This window comes from Dipodomys spectabilis, unplaced genomic scaffold (assembly GCF_019054845.1).
Source record: "Dipodomys spectabilis isolate Male_0828 unplaced genomic scaffold, ASM1905484v1 ptg000504l, whole genome shotgun sequence".
In the NCBI taxonomy this organism is placed as follows: domain Eukaryota; kingdom Metazoa; phylum Chordata; class Mammalia; order Rodentia; family Heteromyidae; genus Dipodomys; species Dipodomys spectabilis.
Genome location: NW_024871181.1, coordinates 2,269,149 through 2,289,785, shown reverse-complemented (window position 1 = coordinate 2,289,785; position 20,637 = coordinate 2,269,149). Strand labels below are relative to the sequence as shown.

The 20,637-nt window shown below is 55.7% G+C and overlaps 2 protein-coding genes across 6 annotated transcripts in view; both read right to left on the bottom strand.

Annotated features, from left to right (window-relative positions):
- Window positions 1-640: 640 nt before the first annotated feature.
- On the bottom strand, window positions 641-5,490 carry Slc25a34 (solute carrier family 25 member 34). 2 transcript variants are annotated; one of them, XM_042669801.1, is made up of 5 exons: window positions 4,946-5,490; window positions 3,803-3,868; window positions 3,567-3,719; window positions 3,126-3,260; window positions 641-1,860 (listed from the first exon to the last, which is right to left on the bottom strand). In XM_042669801.1, exons 1-5 carry the CDS (start codon window positions 5,330-5,332, stop codon window positions 1,678-1,680), a joined length of 924 nt encoding a protein of 307 aa, XP_042525735.1. In that variant the 5' UTR covers window positions 5,333-5,490; the 3' UTR covers window positions 641-1,677. The 2 variants fall into 2 exon arrangements, with proteins under 2 accessions (XP_042525735.1, XP_042525736.1); XM_042669802.1 differs by lacking the exon at window positions 3,126-3,260.
- A 1,623-nt stretch (window positions 5,491-7,113) lies between these two features.
- Plekhm2 (pleckstrin homology and RUN domain containing M2) overlaps window positions 7,114-20,637 on the bottom strand; it is a 39,595-nt gene continuing 26,071 nt past the window's right edge. Inside the window, exons 7-21 of one of the 4 annotated variants that reach the window (XM_042669747.1) lie at window positions 19,477-19,536; window positions 15,594-15,822; window positions 13,094-13,918; window positions 12,314-12,383; window positions 12,114-12,204; window positions 11,832-11,896; window positions 11,416-11,504; window positions 10,855-10,987; window positions 10,427-10,617; window positions 10,007-10,072; window positions 9,381-9,540; window positions 8,900-9,079; window positions 8,691-8,807; window positions 7,885-8,025; window positions 7,114-7,831 (exon numbers count right to left, since the gene is read on the bottom strand). In XM_042669747.1, the coding sequence (XP_042525681.1) occupies window positions 7,888-8,025; window positions 8,691-8,807; window positions 8,900-9,079; window positions 9,381-9,540; window positions 10,007-10,072; window positions 10,427-10,617; window positions 10,855-10,987; window positions 11,416-11,504; window positions 11,832-11,896; window positions 12,114-12,204; window positions 12,314-12,383; window positions 13,094-13,918; window positions 15,594-15,822; window positions 19,477-19,536 (2,414 nt within the window). In that variant the 3' untranslated portion in view covers window positions 7,114-7,831; window positions 7,885-7,887. Of the gene's footprint in view, window positions 8,026-8,690; window positions 8,808-8,899; window positions 9,080-9,380; window positions 9,541-10,006; window positions 10,073-10,426; window positions 10,618-10,854; window positions 10,988-11,415; window positions 11,505-11,831; window positions 11,897-12,113; window positions 12,205-12,313; window positions 12,384-13,093; window positions 13,919-15,593; window positions 15,823-19,476; window positions 19,537-20,637 lie in introns of those variants that run through there. The other 3 variants (XM_042669746.1, XM_042669748.1, XR_006145857.1) reach the window with 3 other exon arrangements.

Here is a 20,637-nt window from a genome sequence, read left to right as displayed (position 1 = left end):
GCAGGCCTCACCTGGCCAGATGAGGTAGGGCTGGCTGTTGGAAACCTTTCTAGTCCTCCACCCTCCCTTCCTTCCCAGAAAGAGCCAGAGCTAGGATGAGGTTTCACGAGAGCAGCTAAGTACAGAAGAGACACAGAAGTAAACAAAAGTAAAAAATTAAAAAAAAAAACACTTTTATTGGAGTGTACGTGGGGGTTGCTTCTGGGAACAGCTCCTCACCCTTGGGGAAAAACTGCTTGACCCTGAGCTGGCCTTGTCCTGCTTGGTGTCTCTGTAGTGCAAAACTTAACTCCAGCTTTCTAAAGTAGCCCATGGTGGGGTGTGGCTGTAGTATGGAGTCTTACTAGACTCTGCCTTCTATTATCTGGGTCAGCCAGTAGGTCTTCAATAAAAAAAAAAAAAACCCTGGGTAGTGTCTGAGCTGAACTGTGTCCTCTCAAATTCATTGCTGAGGGCTGGGCATATAGCTTAGTGTCTGTAGAGTGCTTGTGTAGCATGCATGAAGCCCTGGGTTTGATTCCTCAGTATCAAACAGAAAAAGCCAGAAGTGGCTCAAGTGCTAGAGTGCTAGTCTTGAGCAAAAGAAGCTCAGGGACAGTGCCCAGGCCCTGAGTTCAAGCCCAGGACTAGCAAAAAAAAAAAAAAAGCCAGATGAAGTGCTGAAGCCCAGTCCTGCCCCACTAGAGCTAGGAAATGGCCTCTGTCAGTTAACATGAAGTCCCGGGTCCAACATGACTGTTAAGCTTTTCATATTTCTTGTACCAGTAGTGGGGCCTGAACCAGAGTCTCATGCTCCCTCTTAGCATTTATTTATTATGTATTTATTTGCTTAAGGCTGGTGCTCTACCACTTGAGTTACATCTCTTCCAGCTTTTTGCTGGCTAATTAGAGATGAGTCTCCCCAATTTGTCTGTGCCAGTTAGATTCAAACTTTGATTCTCAGAGCTCAGCCTCTTGATTAGCTAGGATTACAGGTGTGAGCTACTAGTACCCACCTGGGCTGCTAAGAAACAGCTGGGACCTACATACACACAGTGGGGTAGTCAGGAGAAAACAGAGTAGGACATTAGGCTGGCACAGCATATGCCTAGCATGCTATAAAGCAATGAAACTAAACAAACCCTCCCTAATGCTTGGATCTCAGACTTCCAGCCTCCTGAATGTGGGAACAGTTTCTGTAGTTCCAGTCTCGTGTCCATAGTTCCAGTCAGGGAAGCCATGGAAGACCTCACGGCCTCACTGGGGAATCCTTGGGGCTCCTCGTGTGGACAGTGCCCCCTAAGGGACACCCAGCCCCATGGTCCTGGTATAGTAATGCCCTTGTCCTGCCACTTGAAAGCTGTGTGGCTTTGGCCAGGGCTGTGCCATGCTAAGCCTCAGCGTCTTTGTAGTCAAAGAGGATTTTAGCATCACATTAGAACTGATACAGTCACTCAGCTCATGATGCTGTTCCTGCCACAGCTCCTACTATGATAACAAGCAAGGTGCTGGGAATCAGTGACCCAAGACAGAGAAAGGACTTGAAGGCTTAGAGTGGAGCCTGGGGTTGTCTGCACTCTCTCCCAATCTGTTTGTAGGGCCTGGGCCTGAGTCTGTGGCTGGTCCTACTGGAGCAAGCCATGTCCTCTGTCCAAGTGCCAGACTGTATCAGGAGGTAGGGTCTGGCCAGTGTCAGGCCTAGGTGCTTTGGTGTTGGGTCTTCCTGGCCAGTTTCCGTAGCTCATCCCAGAAAAGCATGCTGAGGATGGTATGGGGTCCCAGTCGCAGATAGGCAGGGCCCAGACCCTTGTAGAGCGCCAGAGGACCCTCTTGTCGGCAGGTCTTCACCAAGCAGTCAGCAAGGCCCTTGTACAGCTCACCCTGGGAACACACAGGGACAGGGGTCACTGCAAGGGCTGCTAGCCCCCCGCTGGCACAGCCAAGTGTCTGAGTGCTCAGGGCTCTGGCTGGCACATCAGAAAAGGCTCTGGTCCAGCTGGGAGGATGATAAGTGACCGCTCAGGAGCCTTCAGACAGACACAGTCCCTGCCAGGGAGCGCAGCGGGGCTAATGGCACATGGGCACCTTTGTCTTGGTCACATGGAGGCCAGCAGTGCCAGGGGAAAGCAGCTGTTCTGTCCTGGCTCCTCTGTTTACAGATGGTGAGTGACATTCTCAAGAATGTCACTTGACCTCTCTGACCCTCAAATTCAGCAACAGGGCAAAGAATGAAATCCTCAGCAGGAACCAGTGCTGGACACCTGTAAGGCTAGTGGCTCAGGAGGCTAAGATCTGAGAGTTGCCATTTAAAACCAGCCTGAGGGGCTGGGAAGGTGGCTCAGTGGTAGAGTGCTTGCCTCACATGAGGCCCTGAGTTCGATTCCTCAGCACCACATAAGCAGAAAAAGCCGGAAGTGGTGCTGTGGCTCAAGTGATAGAGTGCTAGCCTTGAGCTGAAGAGCTGAGGGACAGCGCACAGGCCCAGAGTTCAGGCCCCACGACCGGACCCACCCCCACCAAAAAACAAAAAAAACAGCCTGAGAAGAAAAGTCTATGAGACTCTTCTGTTAACCAACAAAAAGCTGAATTAGAGGTGTGGCCCAGTGGTAGAGTGCCATCTTTGAGTGAAAAAGCTAATGGACAGTGCCCAGGACTTGAGTTCAGGCCCCCAGTATCAGTGTGCACACATGCACACACACAATTTTTTTTTTTTGCCAGTCCGGGACTTGAACTCAGGGCTTGGGCACTGTCCCTGAGCTTCTTTTGTGCAAGACTAGCACTCTACCACTTGAGCCACAGCGCCACTTCAGGCTTTTTCTGTTTATGTGGTACTGAGGAATCCAACCCAGAGCTTTATACCTGCAGGGCAAGCACTCTACCATTAAGCCACATTCCCAGCTCGACACATAGAAATCATATCAGAATGCTTGGGCCAGGTACCGTGGTTTATGTCTGGAATCCTAGCTGAGATCAAGCCCAAGTACTGGCAAGGAAATAAAGCTCCGCACAGATGACTGGGACCCAGGTACTCAGGCAACAGTCTCAATGGGATGCTGCCTACGGGGCATGTGTCCTCATGCCTTTGGCTAGGTGCTTGGGTTGGGGGACCCCCTACTCTCCAGTTCTCCTCCCTCACCCCTGCTCACCCTGCCTGCTCCGTCCACGGGCTGATTGTACAGCCGTGTGCTGACCACGTCGAAGGGGGTCATGATGGCCACCACAGCCACGCTGCTGATCATGCCTCCAGCCAGGGCCACCAGCCAGCTGTCCTCCAGGAACCACTGTAGGGGTGGCATAGGCTGCTGACCTGTACCCACCCATGTGGCTACCCCCCCCCCCAACACGGAAAGGGCTGGTACGGGTAGCAGATGAGATCCTCTTACTGTTCCCACCCCTAGCCTGCCACCCCAAGATCCTCCACAGCTTCATGGTCACTGCTGATCCCTAACTCTTGCTGGGCTCAAGGGCCAGGCCACAACTTGGTTAGTTGAAGGGCTCTGATTTGTCAGCTCCCTTGGACTTCCCTGTGTAGGAGGCCGGTGACCTGCTCCCATTTGTGTGAGTGACCAGGCACCCTGGCCCCTTACCTGTTTCTCCTGTACCCAGGCCTTGGCAGAGGCAAAGGTTGCTAGCTGAGCAGCTGAGCCCACCATGACTCGGGGGACGGCCCCACCCACACCTCGCCACAATCCCATCAGGCCCTGCTGTCGCCAGATGGTCTCCAAGGCCCCTAGGACACTCTGTGGGGAGGGGAGGATGCAGATCACTAGCCAGCCCCAGCCCAGCCTGGAGTCCAGCCCCCCGGGACAGCCCCTGGGCTCACCTGGTGCTGGTGCTGGTGCCCCACGACCACTGTGGCCACAGACTGGGCCTGCAGCTGTGTCTTTACCTATGAAAGCAGAGGGCCTGAGGGTCTGGGGTGGAGCTGGGGGGGAGGGGGGGATGAGCTGGGTGGCTGTGTACAGGCCCCTGTCCTGCAGAGAGCAGCCTAAATCCAGAAGCCCCAGCCCCAAACCTGAAGCTTGAGGGCGGTGAGGCTCTGGGTTTGGCCTGGGCTGGCATGTTGCTGGGACTTGGGGCAAGTTCCTCAGCCAACTCTGAGCCTCAATCTAACATTCCTAGAGTGAGAACTGAGTGAGAAGATGACTGTGCTGTGCCCTGCCCCCTAACAGGACCTGGGATCCTTGCTTAGAGGCAACTCTGCTTTTTTTTTTTTTGGTGGGTTGTGGGGCTTGAACGCAGGGCTAGGACCCTGTCCCTTAGCCTTTTTGCTCAAGGCTAGTTCTACCGCATTGAACCACAGCACCACTTGCAGTTTTCAGGTGGTTAATTGGAGATGAGTCTCAGGGACTTCTGCCTGGGCTGGCTTGGAACCTCAATTCTCAGATCTCAGTCTCCTGAGTAAGCTAGAATGATAGGCATGAGCCACCAGCACCTGGCTTCAAGCTGTGCTTTTTGTGCAGGTACTGGGGCTCAAACTCCAGACCTTGAGCTCCCACTTGGTTTTGTTCCCCTACCACTTAAACCACAGCTCCACTTTAGGCTTTTTGGTAGTTCATTGGAGATAAGAGTCTCAGACTTTCCTGTCCTCAATCCTTAGATTTCAGCCTTCAGAGCTAGGATTACAGGCATGAGCCACCAGAGCCCAGCTCAGAGGCTTTTCTTCTGAACATACACTAGACCACAAAGAAGGAAGAAATGTCAATCCAAGATTTCAGCCAGCCAGCCTCTGCCCTCTCCCCAGGCAAGGACCAGAAGGAACCCAGGGGATCTAGGATCAAGGAAAGGTCCTGGTGCCTGGAGCCCAGAGCAGATTACACACCTGAGTCAGAGATTTCCCAAGAAGTAGCCCCACCTGTTCTGGCCCCACCCTGCCCCACCCCGTCCAGGATCCCAGAGCGTTAGTGGTTGGAGTGTCTGTGCAGCTGGGTCACGGGGTGGCAGAGAATGGAGACAAGGCACTTACCAGGTAAGCAGGGCTACCCACGAAGGCTCCCAAGGCCCCAGCCACCGCGCCAGCCACCACAGTACCACCTGGCTGCTGGGCGAGGCCGGCCTGGCATGCTAGGCTATAGCAGTAAAAGCGGACGCCGTTCATGAGGCCCTGGTAGAGAAGGCCAGCAGCCAGTCCTTTCTGCAGGCCCCACAGCCCGTCAGCCCGGGCCACGGCTACCACTGAGGCCACAAAACCCCGGTAGAGCCGTGGGTAGGTGCCTTGGGCCTGAAGCTCCCCCTGTAGCTGCAGCCGCGTCTTTACCACCTCCAGGGGATTGGTGAACACGCAGGCCAGGCAGCAGGCTGAGGCACCCAGCACCAGGTCCACAGCCGGAGGCACTGTCTCCACAGACTCCATGCCAGGAGTCAGGGCTATAGGATGGCAGGAATTATGCTGCTTGTACCTCCGCAGGGCCACAGGGCTGGAGACGGCAGGGACCAAGGGTCATGTCGAAAGAACAGGGGTCCAGATCAGATCGGCCCTGCCTGGTGTGTCTTGGAAATCCACCTGCTGGGCTCTGCTTAGCTCTGTGTGCTGGAGCCCGGACACGCCTCCTCCACCTCTGACCAATCAGAGCTGCTTCTGGCCTGGGCGGGCCTGAACCCTGGGATCTGGGGCAAAGTTCACTTAGGACTAGAAGAAGAGTGGGGGTGGGGAATAGGTGCTAATTAGCTGGTTGAGCTCTTTCTTCTCTGGTCTTTTCTCCGATTAGACGTTGTTCTGCTCCAGCTCAGAGCCCTGGGCCCAAGGCAAGTGTCCTGGCAAGGCTGGGCACAGGGTTCACAACAACTCAGCAACTGTCTCATTTCAGCCACAATTGGTGTGACTGCCCTTCCCAGGCCTCAGCCTTCCAATCTAGCACTGAAAAGCCGTGGTTCTATGTTCAGCAACAGCAAAGGAAGAGCAAGACGCTGGAGCCCTGCAGAGGTATTCTGCTTTTTGCTTTTGCTCTTTTGGTGGTGCTGGGACTGGACACAGGACATTGAGCATGCCAGGTAGGCCCTCACTACTGAACTACACCCCTCAACCCTGAATCATAGGTGCTAGGAGCATGGGACCGTGCCCAGTCACCTCCTTTCTGAGCTTGAGTCTTCCATTTGTGCCCCCAGAGGGCGGGATCTGTATGGGATCCCAGTGAGTGGGTTCCTGGAACTGCCTACTTTCCCTATTTAATTCTTGCAAATTTTAACAAGCACAGCCTATGACTTCCTTCTCTCTCCTTCAGTAGAGCACTTTCAGGTTTTCATTTCCAGGACCCACTTCCTGCTGCTCTGGCATGTCTAGATTGTCAGGGCTTTGGGACCACCACTCAGTAAGGGCCACTTGAACACAGGTACTGCCACACCCCCACAGTACTAACAGGTGGGCCAGGTACACAGCAGGGAGATGCTGGACAGAGGGATGTTGGCATCATAGATTTACTACTCAAAATGGGGCACAGTTTAAAACTCACTTGCTTGTTTCTGGAATTTCCCATTTCCATATTTTGAACGGCCACTGACCTGAACTATGGAAGGTGATGCTGATTAGGGGCTGCTGATTGGTGGATTGTGTGTGTGTGTGCGCATGTGTGCCTGTATTGAGGCTTGCACTTAGGACCTCCTGTTCTCGCTCGGCTTTTTCCAATATTAAGTCACACCTCTACTCCCGGCTTTTTGTTTGCTGGTTCATTGGAGATAAGAGTCTTAGACACTTTTATGCCCAGGTTGGCTTTGAACCATGATCCTTAGACCTCAGCTTCCTGAGTAGCTAGGATGAGAGGTGTGAGCCACCAGCTCCTACCACTTCTCCCTTGCTCTCCTGAATACTTCATTCCTGGGTGGGATAGAAGTGGACAAATCAGGGCCTTTGTATGAAGAGGGACTTCCTGGTTCAAGCCATTTGACATTAGCACCTGCTTCCTAGTGCCTCCTCGTGGCAGCAGTGCATGAAGCAGGAAGGGTCAACCCCCCCCCCTCCCCCAGGGCCTGAGGCCTCCCACAGCTCAGGCTGACCCAGTGCTGTGAATGTGAGCGGATGATAGAGGCCCTGGCGGTGAATCTGTGTGTCTGTTGTGAGGGCACAGAGCAGATGATGGAGGGTTTGGAGACCCCCTCATCCCCATCTTGCTCAAAAAGAGCCAGTGACAAATCTTGGCAATATAACATATCTATTTTATTTTTTAAAAAACAAACAAACCCCAGACCACCTGCCCCCTGCTCTCAAGGGCTCGGACAAAGCACTGAGGAAGGGCCAGCTCCAGCCAGGCCAGGGACAGCCAGATGTCAGCGGGCTCTGCTCTCCTCTCCCCACTTCGCTCCTGGGCCCTAGGTAGGCTCCAAAGGATGGAGGAGAGGCAGGGCAGGGCAGGGCCATGGGCATGCAGGGCCTCTGGGCAGCCTTCCAGAGGCAGGCCGCAACGTGTGGTGGGTTGGTGAGGAGGAAGCATGCAGACACCTAGTGTTCCCGCTTCCCTACACAGCTGGGAGAGTGTTCAAAAACGAACAAGGACGGCCGGGCACTCAGGACCCCCAGGGGGCCCTGAGCCTCTGCCCAGGCTCCTGACCCAGGAGAGGAGGGGGCCCCTGTCCTCCTGCTTCTTTCCCTCTTCCTTAGACGGCATCATTTCCATGGCCAGAACCGAGGCGGGGACCCAGAGCGGTCAGAGCATGTCTGCAGAGCCCACAGGGCTCAGACCTTTGCCCCCAGCAACCGCAAGCTGCAGCCCACCGGACATGATGTCCAGTGGGCACCACTCTGGATCCCTGGGAGTGGAGAGACTCTGTCTCAGGCCACATTGGGGGTGGGTGGGTCTGCCCCCCCCCCCCCCCGGGCACGAGTGGGCGGGCTCCTGAACAGCATGATGACACACAACAGTGTGTCTGCTGGTCAGCTGCGGCCCCTCCCCGCCCTCCTGGATGCCACCTGCCGCCTCAGCACCAGGGGTCTCGAGAAGCTCGGCCTCGGCACAGGCTGTCGCTCCGCTGCCACGCGCTATGGATGAGGCTAAGGGCATCCTCGAACTTCTGCTTGCTGGAGGCTTCGTGGATCGCCTTGTGGGGGAGGTCCACCTGTGTTGGGGTGAGTGGGGAACATGAGGGCTCCTAGGGCCAGGAGGTGGGGTCCCGGGCTGCTGGAGGGGTGGAGCAGGAGGGGAAGGCCTCACTCAGCCTCAACCAAGAGTGGCCCTGTCCTTTCTCAGTAGTGCCGCTGCGTGGTGTGTCTTGTCCTGTCTTTGCCCTAGGCTTGTGCGCAGGTACCTGTGATCAGAGGCCCAGGCTCCAGGTGAAAGAGCCCTTCCCTGCCACTCCAGTTAGCTCCAGGCAGAGGAGGGTCCTGCCAGTCTGTATCCCTATCTGAGTGAGTACTATGTACAACCCCCCCCCTTTTTTTTTTTTTGCCAGTTGTGGGGCCTGAACTCTGGGCCTGGGCACTGTCCCTCAGCGCTTCAGCTCAAGGCTAATGCTTTACCACTTGAGCCACAGTGCCACTTCTGGCTTTTTCTGCTTATGTGGTGCTGAAGAATCGAACCCAGGGCCTCATGCATGCAAGGCAAGCGCTCTACCACTGAGCCACCTTCCCAGGCGCTCTCCTCCCCCTTCTTGGTTGACATCTCCTGGTATCCTTTTCAGCTCTTGTCACAGACTCAGTAGGAGTCAGGGCTTACCCCTGTGTCTGTCCCTGAGCTGCTGGCACAGTTTTGTCCCCAGGACTCTTCCCAGGAGGGAGTCAGTACCTGGTAGATGGCCTTCCACCCAGAGCTCAGTGCAGCCAGGAAGCGGTCCAGTTCAGAAGTACAACTTAGGTAGATGACCCAGGGTGGGAGCAGCTGCGGGCCGTCCTGGGAGAACTCCTGGGGAGATGGAGCTGAGGTGAGCAGATGGACACAGCTCTCTGCAGGGCCTGCACCCCTATCTCACCAGCCCCTCCATCCCGCCAGCTCACCAGGACACAGTATTCCTTGCCCGGCTCTGTGGAGACAGCACTGACGTCTGCCAGCCTGGCTGTGCCCAGGGAGCGGAAGAAGCTGGTCTGGCAGTCCTCGTGGCACGTGAAGAGGCGGTCCTCAGTGATCACCAGGCAGCAAGGGACGCAGGGGCTGGGTGCAAGCCCCTGAGGGATGACCTAGACATGGGAAGGGGGCAGGAGTGGCAGAGGGCATTTCCCGGGGTGTTATGTACCAGCACACTGCCGCCTCTGGGGGTCTGGCTAGCTCTGTCCACCTTAGTAGCGCAGGTGGGAAGAGGGTGAGGAGGGAGTGGTCTCTACCACAGGCTGCTCTGCACTCCAGGCTGTTCCCCAGTTGCCCTTTACGGGGGCCCCCAATCAACGTCCTCACAGGCATCTCTGTGAGTGATGCTGGCGCCGGGGGCTGGGTGCGGTGGGCGGGGGGTGGGGGGGGGGCAGTGGGGGCTGAGACACTCACTCCTTTGGACACAGCCTGGCAGAGGTGCTGCATCCAGCCGGCCATCTCAACCTCGCTGTCGGCACTCAGCTCCAGGCAGGGTCGGTCGGCAAGAATGACCTGGAAGGCGTGGGGCCGATCCGTGGTGTTGGATCTCCGGCAGCCACCGCACTGTTCCCCCCTGGGCCAGAGGAGGAGGGTGAAATGGGAGCGAGGAGACACAGGAGGCAGCGGTGGCCAGTGTGGGAGCCCCTGGGGTGGGCCGGAGACCTGTGGACTCATGGTCTGCTGGCTCTCAGGTGGCTTCTGGATGGCCTGAAGCCTGCCCTTTCTGTCAAACACCTTTAACGTCGAGAATCGACAAGCTCCCATTAGATACCCACACCTGAGCAGGGAACAAGTGTGAACTGGCTCCTGTACTCTGCCCAGGGGAGCAACACCTCTTCCTCCGCCCTTCCCCATGATGCCTTGTGGCAGAGCTCTGCAAATCCCAGGGCACCGGTCAGGGCTGGAGGGGTAGAGGAGGAGGGAAAGGAGCAGGTAGAAACCACAGAGGGACAGCCATCCCAGACGGGAGATGGAAGCTGGTGACCAGGCAGGCATCTGGCCCCAAGCCCTGCCCAGCACGCCATGGGGGGGTCACTCACCCCATGTTCACGGAGAGCAGGGGGATGACATCCGTGCGATCAGGGTACTGGTAGAGGATCCCATTGCTGTGGGGGTGCAGCACAGCAGGTGAGATCCAGCCAAGGAACTGGAGGCCAGATCCCAGGGGTGCCTCAGAAGGAAAGCAAGCCAAGGGCCTGCTTTCTATGGAAAGGAGGTGGGTGGACTGAGAGGGACAGCTGGGAGTGCTGGCCCTCAGTAGACCTGGGACACCAGGTCCAGCAGCCCAGATCTTCATCTGAGTACCTGAGGATGTCTGGGCCCAGAGGAACCCCTCCATCCTGGGTGTGTACCCCAATGCCCTGTGGAGAAGGGAAAGCCTCCCTTGGGCCTTTCTTGTGACCAGCCAGAGTTCCCTGACTGCCAACCCCCGCTCCACTTGGGGCCGTGGGGGCTCCCACCTGAGTACCACAAAGCAAGTCTTCCAGTACTCCTTGCCCAGGTAGGAGGTGCCCGCCTTGTAGTGCAGCATGCCCTCTTTGGTGATGGTGCCCTCTGGAGGTGAGCAGTGGCAGGGCATGGGGCCCAGGCACTCATCCATGGGGTCCTCCCAGTGCACGAGCCCGTAGAAGTGCACAGTCACTGCAGAGGCCTGGAGATGGGGACAGCAGATGAAGCAGGTGAGGCTCTGGCCAGGCAGGCGCTGGGTCAGGACTCGGCAACCCCCTAGCCCCGCTCCAGGCATAGGTGTTCAGCCTGGGACACAGCCGGGAGGCAGGGGGCCAGGCCCAGGCCAGACACCTTGTGCTTCACCCAGCCATCAACCAAGGCTGACCACCCCAGCTCTTCACAAACTGCTTCCCAGCTGCCTCCTCCGCTGCCTGCCCACCTCACACTTGGATTCCTGGGCCACAAATTTAGCCAGTGCCAGCTTTTCCATGGTGGCATCAGTCAGGATGCTGGGGTAGGGTGGTTCCCGGCAGCCTTTGATCATGGCCGACTTCAGAGAAGCCAAGAAGAACCTGTGCCAGGGATGGGGGTTGCTGTCAGAGGCCTGAGGATAAGCACTGTGCCCCGTGAGATGGGGCGCAGAGCCTGGGGGAGGGGCTTAGCTGGAGATGGCGCTCAGTGCTCAGATGGTATAGGTAATGGTCAGTGGGATCCCATGGACACATGATGCTGTGACCTCGCACAGCATTTGAGGTAATGCCTGGCACAGCAGGCCCCGTGTGCCCTCATACGGTTCCTTCCTCTCTGTAGGTCAGCAGGGGCTTAGGTCGCTGAGACAAATATGAGTCAGCCCATGGGTGACTGTCCCCTCCCCAGCATCTCTGGCCGGGCTGCTGACTTTAGAGAGATGTGTGCTGTCCACTGCAGGTCTCCCATTTTACACCTTCCACCCCCAGCCCCACCAAAGCGGGTGCTGCTGAGGGGCGAGATTGACACTCACTCAGCCAGGGCCACATCCGCTGTGTCCAGCAGAAACTGCTTCCTGCGGTTGGTGCACACCAGCCTCACTGTCTGCTGGTCGAGACCGACCTGGAGGAAACCATACAGGGCTTGGCCACTGCTTGGCAGAAGGGGCGTCATGGCCAGACCGAATGCTGGCTAGGACCAGGGAGGTTGGAGAGCAGACCATGGGGTGAGGTCCCCCAAGGCCTGGGGCCCAGCACGAGGTAGGGGCGGGTGGTTGGAAACCTGGTGCAAGGAGAGGCAACCTCACACTTGGCTCTTGCACCCAGCACACGTCCAGGAACTGAATCCTGTGGATACCCAGCCCTGGGATGTGCCTTGCTCTGTAGCAAGGGGGTGGGTGGTACCCCTGTACCTACAGCGGGTACCCCTAACTGCGGAGCCCGCACTCACCGACACATAGTCAAGTTCATTGTAAGAAACGGCCTCTTCCACCAGGTATGGCTTCTCTGTGGCCCCTGAGAGAGGAGACCCCAATGCCTATTACCTTGCTGGCTTCCCTCCCCGGCCCCATTTTCTAAGCAGAGAGGACCCATTTTGTCCTGTAATCAGATGACAGGGTGGCAGCATGACAGAAAATACCCACAGGAGCCAGGTCCCCAGGCTCAGCTAGCAGGGGAGAGGGGGAATGGGACTCTCAACCTCAACCTGCTCTTGGCCTGGGGTGGCAGGCACCTTTCCGGAGCAGGTAGACGTAGCAGTCTGTGAGCAACACGTACAGCAGCTGCAGGTTGCCCTCCATGTGGCCTGTGCTCATCCGGATCATCTGAGAGCCCAAAGCAAGCAGAAGTCAGGCCTGGCATGCCCCGCTGCGCAAGGCCGGGCCCACCCTGCCTGGCCTTGCCGTGTCTCTTGCAGGAGTTCCTGGCACTCACTTTGTACAGTTGCTCTTCATTTTCTCGAAACACATGGATCATCAGCAAGAGTAAGTGATTGTTGTCAACTCTGTGAGAGGGACAGGCATGGCAGGATAGGAGATCAGGCTGGGCTGGGGCCACACGTCTTTCCACCTCCCCCTCCAAGCCAGGTCATCGGCCAGCTGTGCCTCATTGCTGGGAGGTCAGAGGGCCCAGTCTTCTGCTTCAAGAACCCGTGAGCAGAGGCCAGTAACCCATGCCTATAATCCTAGCTACTCAGGAAGCTGAGATCTGAGGATCGCCGTTCAAAGCCAGTGCAAGCAGGCAAGTCTGTGAGACTCATCTCCAATTAAGCACCAGAAAACCAGAAGTGGTGCTGTTGCTCAAGTGGTAGAGCGCTTGCCTTGAGCTGAAGAGGCTCAGGGACAGCACCCTCCCAGGCCCAGAGTTCAAGCCCCACGACCAACAAAACAAACAAACAAACAGGGCTAGGAAGGTGTCTCAGTGGTAGAGTGCTTGCCTCGCATGCATGAGGCCCTGGGTTTGATTCCTCAGCTTCACATAAAGAGAAAAAGCTGGAAGTGGCGCTGTGGCTCAAGTGGCAGAGTGCTAGCTTTGAGCTGAAGAGCTGAGGGACAGTGCCCAGGCCCAGAGTTCAAGCCCCACGACCAACAGAAAAACATAAAACTAAACTAAAGGACAGTACCCAGGCTCTGAATTCAAGTCCCAGCATCACACACACACACACACTCACACACACAGCCTAGCTTGGTGCCAGTGGCAGAGGACAGTATTCACCTGAACTCTGAGGAATGCATCATCTCAGAAGGGCTCCCTTGGCCCTCGTCCACCCCAGAGTCCTCAGCGCTGCTCAGACATGGGCTGGGCTGGTCTCGCTTGAGCTGGCAAAGAGCCTCTTGGGTCGCTGACACTGGCTGGAGCACAGGCTCCTCGCTGGTCAGGGGTGACTGGGGGTCCAGTTCCTGGGGTTCTGGCTGAGCTTCCGTTTGTGCCTGTCCCTCTGTCCCTCCTCCTCCTCCTCCTTCTTCTTGGCTAGCAATCGCAGGGCTACCAGGAACATGCAGCGGTTGGCCAGGCCCTGCAGTGTCATGGTCGCTGCCACCTGATGTAACAGCACTTGGACTCTCGACGGTAAAGCGGTAGAAGTCCATTGGGGCTGGAAGCCCCTCACTAAGGTCGCCAAATGCTGCCTTCTCCGGGGCCTCCCCGGGAGAGCGGGTCCGAAAGGACTGGTCTGGGAGCTCTGCGTAGGAGCGCCAGGTGCTGGGGTCCAGCTGCCCGTGGAGCTGGTCAATGACCTTGCTCAGGGGCTGTCCCAGGCGCTCCATGGAGGTGTCCTTCATCTCGGGGATGAGCAAGTCCATGTGGCCGAGCTCTGAGTGCTCATTGCTCTCGGCCGTGCTGCTAGGCCCCACTCCCTCCTCCTGCGGGGAGGTCAGGGTGGTGTCTGGGGAGTCCCGGCCAAGGCCTGGGCTGCTGACAAGGCTGTCACTGTCCCCATGCCTGGCACACTTCTGCTGGCCAGAGGCTGGGTGTAGTGGACTTGCTTCTTCATCTGACCTGGGCTTCTTCTTCTTGCCAGCTTTCTTCTTCTTGGTAACCCTGAGATGGCAGTGACAGAAGGGGTGCTAACACCCGAGATCCCAGTACGAGGGGGATCAGGCTGGCTAAGAACGCACAGGTCCTGGGAACGTCCCTGTGCTGGCAGAGGTGGGGGGGCATGGGCTGAGGCAATAGCCACAGGTCCTAATCAAATCCCACTAATTCCAGCTGATAAAACTCAGCTACCGCTGGGTGCCAGGGGCTCACACCTGTAATCCTTAGCTACTCAGAAGGCTGAGATATGAAGATCATCGTTCAAAGCCAGCCTGAGCAGGAAAATCTGTGAGACTCTTACTCCTATTAACTGAAAAAAAGTTGGAAGTGGTGCTGTGGCTCAAGTGGTAGTGTTAGCCTTAAACAAAAGAGCTCAGGGACAGTGCCCAGACCCTGAGTTCAATCCCCAAGACTGGCACCAAAACAACTCAGAAGCTGGGCATGGTGATACGCACTATCTAAGCACTTGGGTGGCTAAGGTGAGAAGATCATGAGTTCAAGTCCAGCCTGGGCTAAATAGTGAGATCCTGTCTCAAAAACAAAAACCTGCGCTGTCTGTTGAGGAAACAAAAGCAGGCCACCATGGTTGATTGACCAACAACCAGCTCTGTGCAGCCCTCCTCTCAGGGTACTGAGTCTCATGGGAAAATACACAGAAATGCACTCCAAGTTTTGGGGCTCTAAGTCCTGTCCCTACTCTTGGGTTCCAGGTTGACTAGATGAGGAACCATTAGAACCATTTTATTCTTTAACCGGGGTCCGGACCTGGGAAGCTGGGCACCTGCCCAGGGCCAGCAAATATGACAGGGCACATAGGCTTCTCCTGTCAGCTGGTGTGGAGAGTTCCAAAAGCAGGGTTAAGGAGCTGAGGAGACTCTAGCCAAAATCCACAACTGTCATTCACCTGCTCCCACCCATCTGTGTCCCTGTGCTGAGCTAGACCTGGCGTGAATCTCAGAAATTGTGCACTGACATCCAAGAACTCCTGAGGGAAGATTCTGGGAAGAGAGAGTTTTCTGCTCTTGGGTGGACCACACAAAATGGCCCCTGGGCTCAGGCTCAATCCAGTGCCAGAAACAGCTACTGCCTGTCCACCTGCCTCCCAACAGGGATGGCGCCCTCATAAAAATCAACCTGAGGCTGGGCGCTGATGGCTCACACCTGTAATCCTAGCTACTCAGGAGGCTGAGATCTGAGGATCCCGGTTCAAAGGCAGCCCGGGCAGGAAAGTCCGTGAAACTCTTATCTCCAATAAACTACCAGAAAACTAGAAGTGGCACTGTGGCTCAAGTGGTAGAGCGCTCGCCTTGAGCTGAAGAGCTAAGGGATAGCGCTCAGGCCCAGTTCAAGCCCCATGACTGACCAAAAAAAAAAAAAAAATCAACCCGAGCCGTTCCCTGCTTTGCCATGTCTGTGTGAGGCACGAGGGAACATGGGTCCTTCTGGAAGAAGGTTCTCAAGGAACTGGCCATGTGGCACCCAATGGCACCGGCTCACAGAGGACCAGCACTCCCTGCTGGCCTGGATCAGAGAGCTGCCTCAGGTCCGAGACAGGCGATTCCTTACTCTCCTCTCCCCAAAGAGCTCCACTGCCCTCCAGGCAGGCCCGATCTACCCCGGACTATACCACCAGGCCAGCAGAGATGGGCGGATGCCATCCTTCCACCCTCTCCCGGCTGACCTGATGACCTCCAGCTCCGTGCAGGCGTCCGGCAGGTCCAGGGCCCGGGCCTCCCCCTGTTCCTGGCAGACGGTGTGCACAGGAGTGGTGTCTGGGGAGGACACAGTCTCCGCCTGTTCCTCGTTGAAGGGGTTGTGGCGCTGGGTGGGGCTCCTGGTGGAGGCCTTACTGCTGGTCACGTCTGAGGCGGTGGAGCGGGGCCCGCTGACGGTGTCCGTCACGTCGCCATCTGGAAGGACGGGGAGGAAGGACACGGCCAGTCAATCGCCGTCTGGGCCCTAGAAGATGCCTTGTTTCGGGGGCGGCAGGGAAGCTCCTCCCCAGGAAGCCTGACCAGGGCAGCCCTGCTTCCAGAGCCAAAGATGGAACACAGCAGGATAGATCTGTGCTTCAGGAGCATGGTCCTGGGTTATCTTCAACTGCACAGTTTGGCCAAGTTCATGCTGCGGGATCCGGGGTGGATCCTTCCGCCTTCCGCCTCCATCCCCCAGGTAAGGTGAGCTTGGGATCTGGGAGACCCCAAGAACAGATAGGCTCTAGGCTATCCCTAGAGCCCGTCAGATGGCAGACCCCAGCAGCCCCTCAGCCCCACTCCCTGGGCCTTTGGAGGGCCCCTGAGCACAGGGAACATGAAGTGAAAAGAACAGAGGAAATGGGGGGCTGAGACGGAGGCAAGGGCCAGGAGGAGGGGAGAACAGGGCCAGCGGAAGGACTCAGCACAGAGTAGGCACCAGGAGAGGCAGACGGGGCCACGAGGGGGAGCTGCGAGAAGAGGGGTGTGAGGGCTGCCCTCCCAAACCCCTGTGGCCCCTCTCTCCCCATAGCCCTCGGAAGTCCTAAAGGAGCAGGATCAGGAGCGCCTGTAAGGGTGGTGTTCAGAACTGGATTTCATTCTTTTCTTTTTTTCTTTTTTTTTGCCAGTCCTGGGGCTTGAACTCAGGGCCTGGGCACTGTCTCTGAGCTTCTTTTGCTCAAGGCTAGCACTCTACCACTGTCCCACAGCATCACTTCTGGCTTTTTCTGTTTATGTGGTACTGACGAGTCGAACCTGGGGCTACATGCATGCTGGTAAGCACTCTACCACTAAACCTCATTCCCAGTCCTTAAATTAGTTTCTTTTTTATTTTTCCCCCAGTCCTTGGGCTAGAATTCTGGCTGGGCTTGGGTGCTGTCTCTGAGCTCCTTTTGCTCAAGGCTAGTATTCTACCACTTGAGCCACAGTGCTGCTTCTGAGAATTGGATTTCTTAAGCTAGGCTTTGGGTCACAAGTGCACCCATGGCTCTCCCTGGCAAGAGCTGGGGGCTGATGCTGCCCTTCCAGAGAGGGGCTGGTCTCCCTGGCCCCCCTCACCCTTCCCTCCATCCCAGATCACTGGAAGCTTCCAGACAAGGAACACCAGTGACAAGCACATGATCACTGACTGGTAGATGGCCTGGGGACAGGCTGCTTGTGCTCCATTTGCCCTATCTGCCCATTATTAGCTGCCCACAGTCCCTTGCAAGGGGCCAACCTGCTGTCAACTTATCGGTGGACCTGGAAACCACTGGCAGCTGCCAGTTGGTGCAGCATACCACTCATTAAAAAAGTTACTTCTGCTAGAAGGCGCTAAGGGGCAGAGCTGATAGTAATCAGGTAATTACAGCCCTGCCAGGAAAACACAAGTGACCTACGAGGTCCTTCCTATTTATTAGGACTTGGGCCTAGTTCTCAGGGGCAGTAAACCATGCCCTTTGGCTCCACAGAGTGCAGCCTGTAGGAGCGTCATGGAAGCTCACTTCATGGGAGGGGTCCTGAGGCAGCGCGCAGACCCGGGGGTGGGGGTATTGAGGTGGCGATGGCTACAGTTCTTCAGAGGAGCCAAAAGACCATGGTAGGGCCCTCTCCCTCCACCAGGATCCCAGTCTAGAGCTGCCCCCAAGTCCTGCTTTTTTTCAGAGCCAGGATAAGATAAGGCAGCCCCAGCTGAGTTTGGCTGAGTGTTCCAGGGGTTTCCTGGTGTTGAACTCAGGAAAGCAGGAGATCATGGCTGAGAAAATGCTCCCCCTGCTCAGGGGCCCAGTCTAAGCAAGCATTGCAATGTGGCTGTTAGTTCTGAGGCTGCGAGGAGGCCAGGCCCCGCCCTCCAGGCTCATCAAGGAGGGGTTAGTAGTTAGAATCACAGGGAGAACCCACGTCCACCGTGTGTGCAGAGGAGGCCCAAGGGTAAGTGATGTCATGATGGAATTCTGGGCTTCAAGCTAATGGAGCTGAGACAAGGAGCCCCGCCACTCTGCTCTCTTGGGCAGCTGGCACAACCTGCCTCCCCCAGTGCTCTATCTTATTTCTCTCAGAGTTAGGGACTTTCATAGTCTCATTACTTGGGAAAGATGGTCTGTCACTCACTGCTCAGAGATCATGCCCTAATAATGCAAGGACCCTCTGCTCCTTGGCTCAGGACAACCCCTCCGAGGCTGGAAGGGGGTCCCCAGTCGGGAGCTAGTACTGGGGCTGGAACTCAGGGCCTGGGTGCTATTCTTCAGCTTTTTCCACTTAAAGATGGCACTCTACCTATTGAACTACACTTCCACTTCTGGCTTTTTGGTGGCTAATTGAAGATAAAGAGTCTTATGGATTTTCCTGCCAGGGCTGGCTTTAAACTGTGATCCTCAGACCTCAGCCTCCTGAGTAGCTAGGTGAGTAGCTAGAATTATAGGTATGAACCACCAGTGCCTGGTGATAGCTTTTTTTTTTTTTTGGTGCCTGTCCTGGGCTTAAACTTGGACCTGGGCATTATCTCTGAGCTTGTGTGCTCAAGGCTAGCATTCTACCATTTAAGCCTCAGATCTACTTCCCAGGTTTTTTTTTTTTTTTGCTAGTTAATTGAAGTTAAGAGTCTTCTGAACTTTCTTGCACTGGCTGACTTCGAACCATAGTCCTCAGTTCTCAGTCTCCTGAATTCCTAAGATTACAGGCCTGAGCCATGGGCACCTGGCTGACAGAAGCTTTTTAAGGAGTCTGGAATATCCCCAGATATTTTTTTGTTTTGGTCAGTCATGGGCTTGAACTCAGGGCCTGGGCGCTGTCCCTCAGCTCTTCAGCTTAAGGCTAAAGCTCTGCCACTTGAGCCATAGCGCCTCTTCTGGTTTTTGAGTGGTTAATTAGAGATAAGAGTCTCACAGGGACTTTCCTGCCCAGGCTGTCTTTGAACCGTGATCCTCAGGTCTCAGACTCCTGAGTAGGTAGGATTACAGGCATGAGCCACCAGCGCCTGGCTTTAAAACCAGATTTGCCTTATCAAAACCTCAGCATCTGCTTTGACTGGGCATAGCAATCTGGGGAACTGCTTCACATAAGTTTATAGCAACAGAGAAATGCCCCAGGCATGGCCACTGCCTAAAGACAGGGTGGAAATGTGACAGATATTTATTTTAATTTGCTATAAAACTTCAAAAAAGAGACTCTCCTTATAGGGCCTTTCACCTTTCCAGTGTAGCCCCCTGATGCAGACCTGGATCTCTCAATAACACCTGAGAGGAACACCTTTCTCCTAGGTGCTTGTCTGGTTGAGCCTGAGGAGCTTACAGCCGTCAGGTTTGGACCATCACTTTTCTAGAACAAGCTCCCTGTGCCTCTGGTGGGGGTTAGCAGGCACTGGAATCAGGAAGGGAGCTCTGGTGGCCCCTGAACACAGTCGCTTTGTGAGCCCTGCACAAAGGCAGCAGCGCTGCCCTGGGAAAGGGGCTGCCTACAGCGCAAGGCCTTGCTGCAGAATTCCATCTGTGAGAACACCGGACCGTGGACGTGATTATAAATAATAAGGAGGAGCTGATTTTGAGACATGCAGCGAGCTTGGCATGGGCATGATGCGGAACAGGAAGAGGGAGACAGCGGACTCTATCCCACCTTCCCAGTCTGTGCTGGGGACAGACGGCACCGCTGGAAACACATCTCCAAAATCATAATCTACAAAACGAGGGACAAAACTGAGGATTAGAAACACGGGCAGTGGAAGGAGGATAGGGCAATGGTGGGAAATCGGGGAGGAAAGCAGATAAGGAAAAGAGCTCTTTCTTTCTTTTTTTTGTCAGTCTTGGGACTTGAACCCAGGGCCTGGGCACTGTCCCTGAGCTTCATTTGCTCAAGGCTAGCACTGTACCGCTTGAGCCACGGCGTCACTTCAAGCTTTTTCTGTGTATGTGGTACTAAGGAATGGAACCCAGGGCTTCATGAATGCTAGGCAAGCACATTACCACTAGGCCACATTCCCACCTGAAAAGAGCTTTCTATATGTCCTATGTCAATGTCACAGGAAACGACAGAGTGCTTAGCTGCTTGGCCGGACGCTGCCCAGGGCTCCTGACCAGCTGGAAAGCCTCTGGAGGCCAGGCCTCTCTAAATCCAGCACTTGGTCAGTAGAGGAAAGCCTGGGCTCTGCTACCCAACACGCCTGACCTCCATTCCTTCTGTGCCTCGTAAGCTATGCAGTCCTGCTCTTGCCTCTGAGCTGCTGAGACTAATGGACCTGGTGTCTGCACTCTCTGGCAGCCGATGGGCCAGCCTAAGAGGCTGAGGTATCTAGTAGTACAAGGAGCAATGTCATTCTGTGGACAGCAAGTCTGAAGTGAATCCCCCTGGCTTTGGGTCATATGACTCATGGCACAAGCAGAAGTAAGGGAAGAGGTAAGAGGTAAGGTCTCGATGCTAGGCCTTTCCATGGAGCCCAGAGGCTGAAGATCTGTTCACATCCTCTGATGGAGGTGAGCTCAAGGGACTGAGCAGATCGATACCTCTCAGGGCATGAAGTGGGGCTGTGGCCATCTTTATGTACACCATAGTTTGGGAGAAAACAGGATGTTGTATAAGCTTCTCTGTGTGGTGTGTGTGTGTGTGTGTGTTGCTACTGAGGCTTGAACTCAGGGCCTCAGGCTCTTGCTTAACTTTCCTGCTCAAGGCTAACAGTCTACCACTTGAGCCACATCTCCACTTCTCCGGTTTTCTTCTGATAGTTAATTGGAGTTAAGAGTCTCTCAGACTTGTCTGCCCTGTCTGGCTTCATATTGCAAT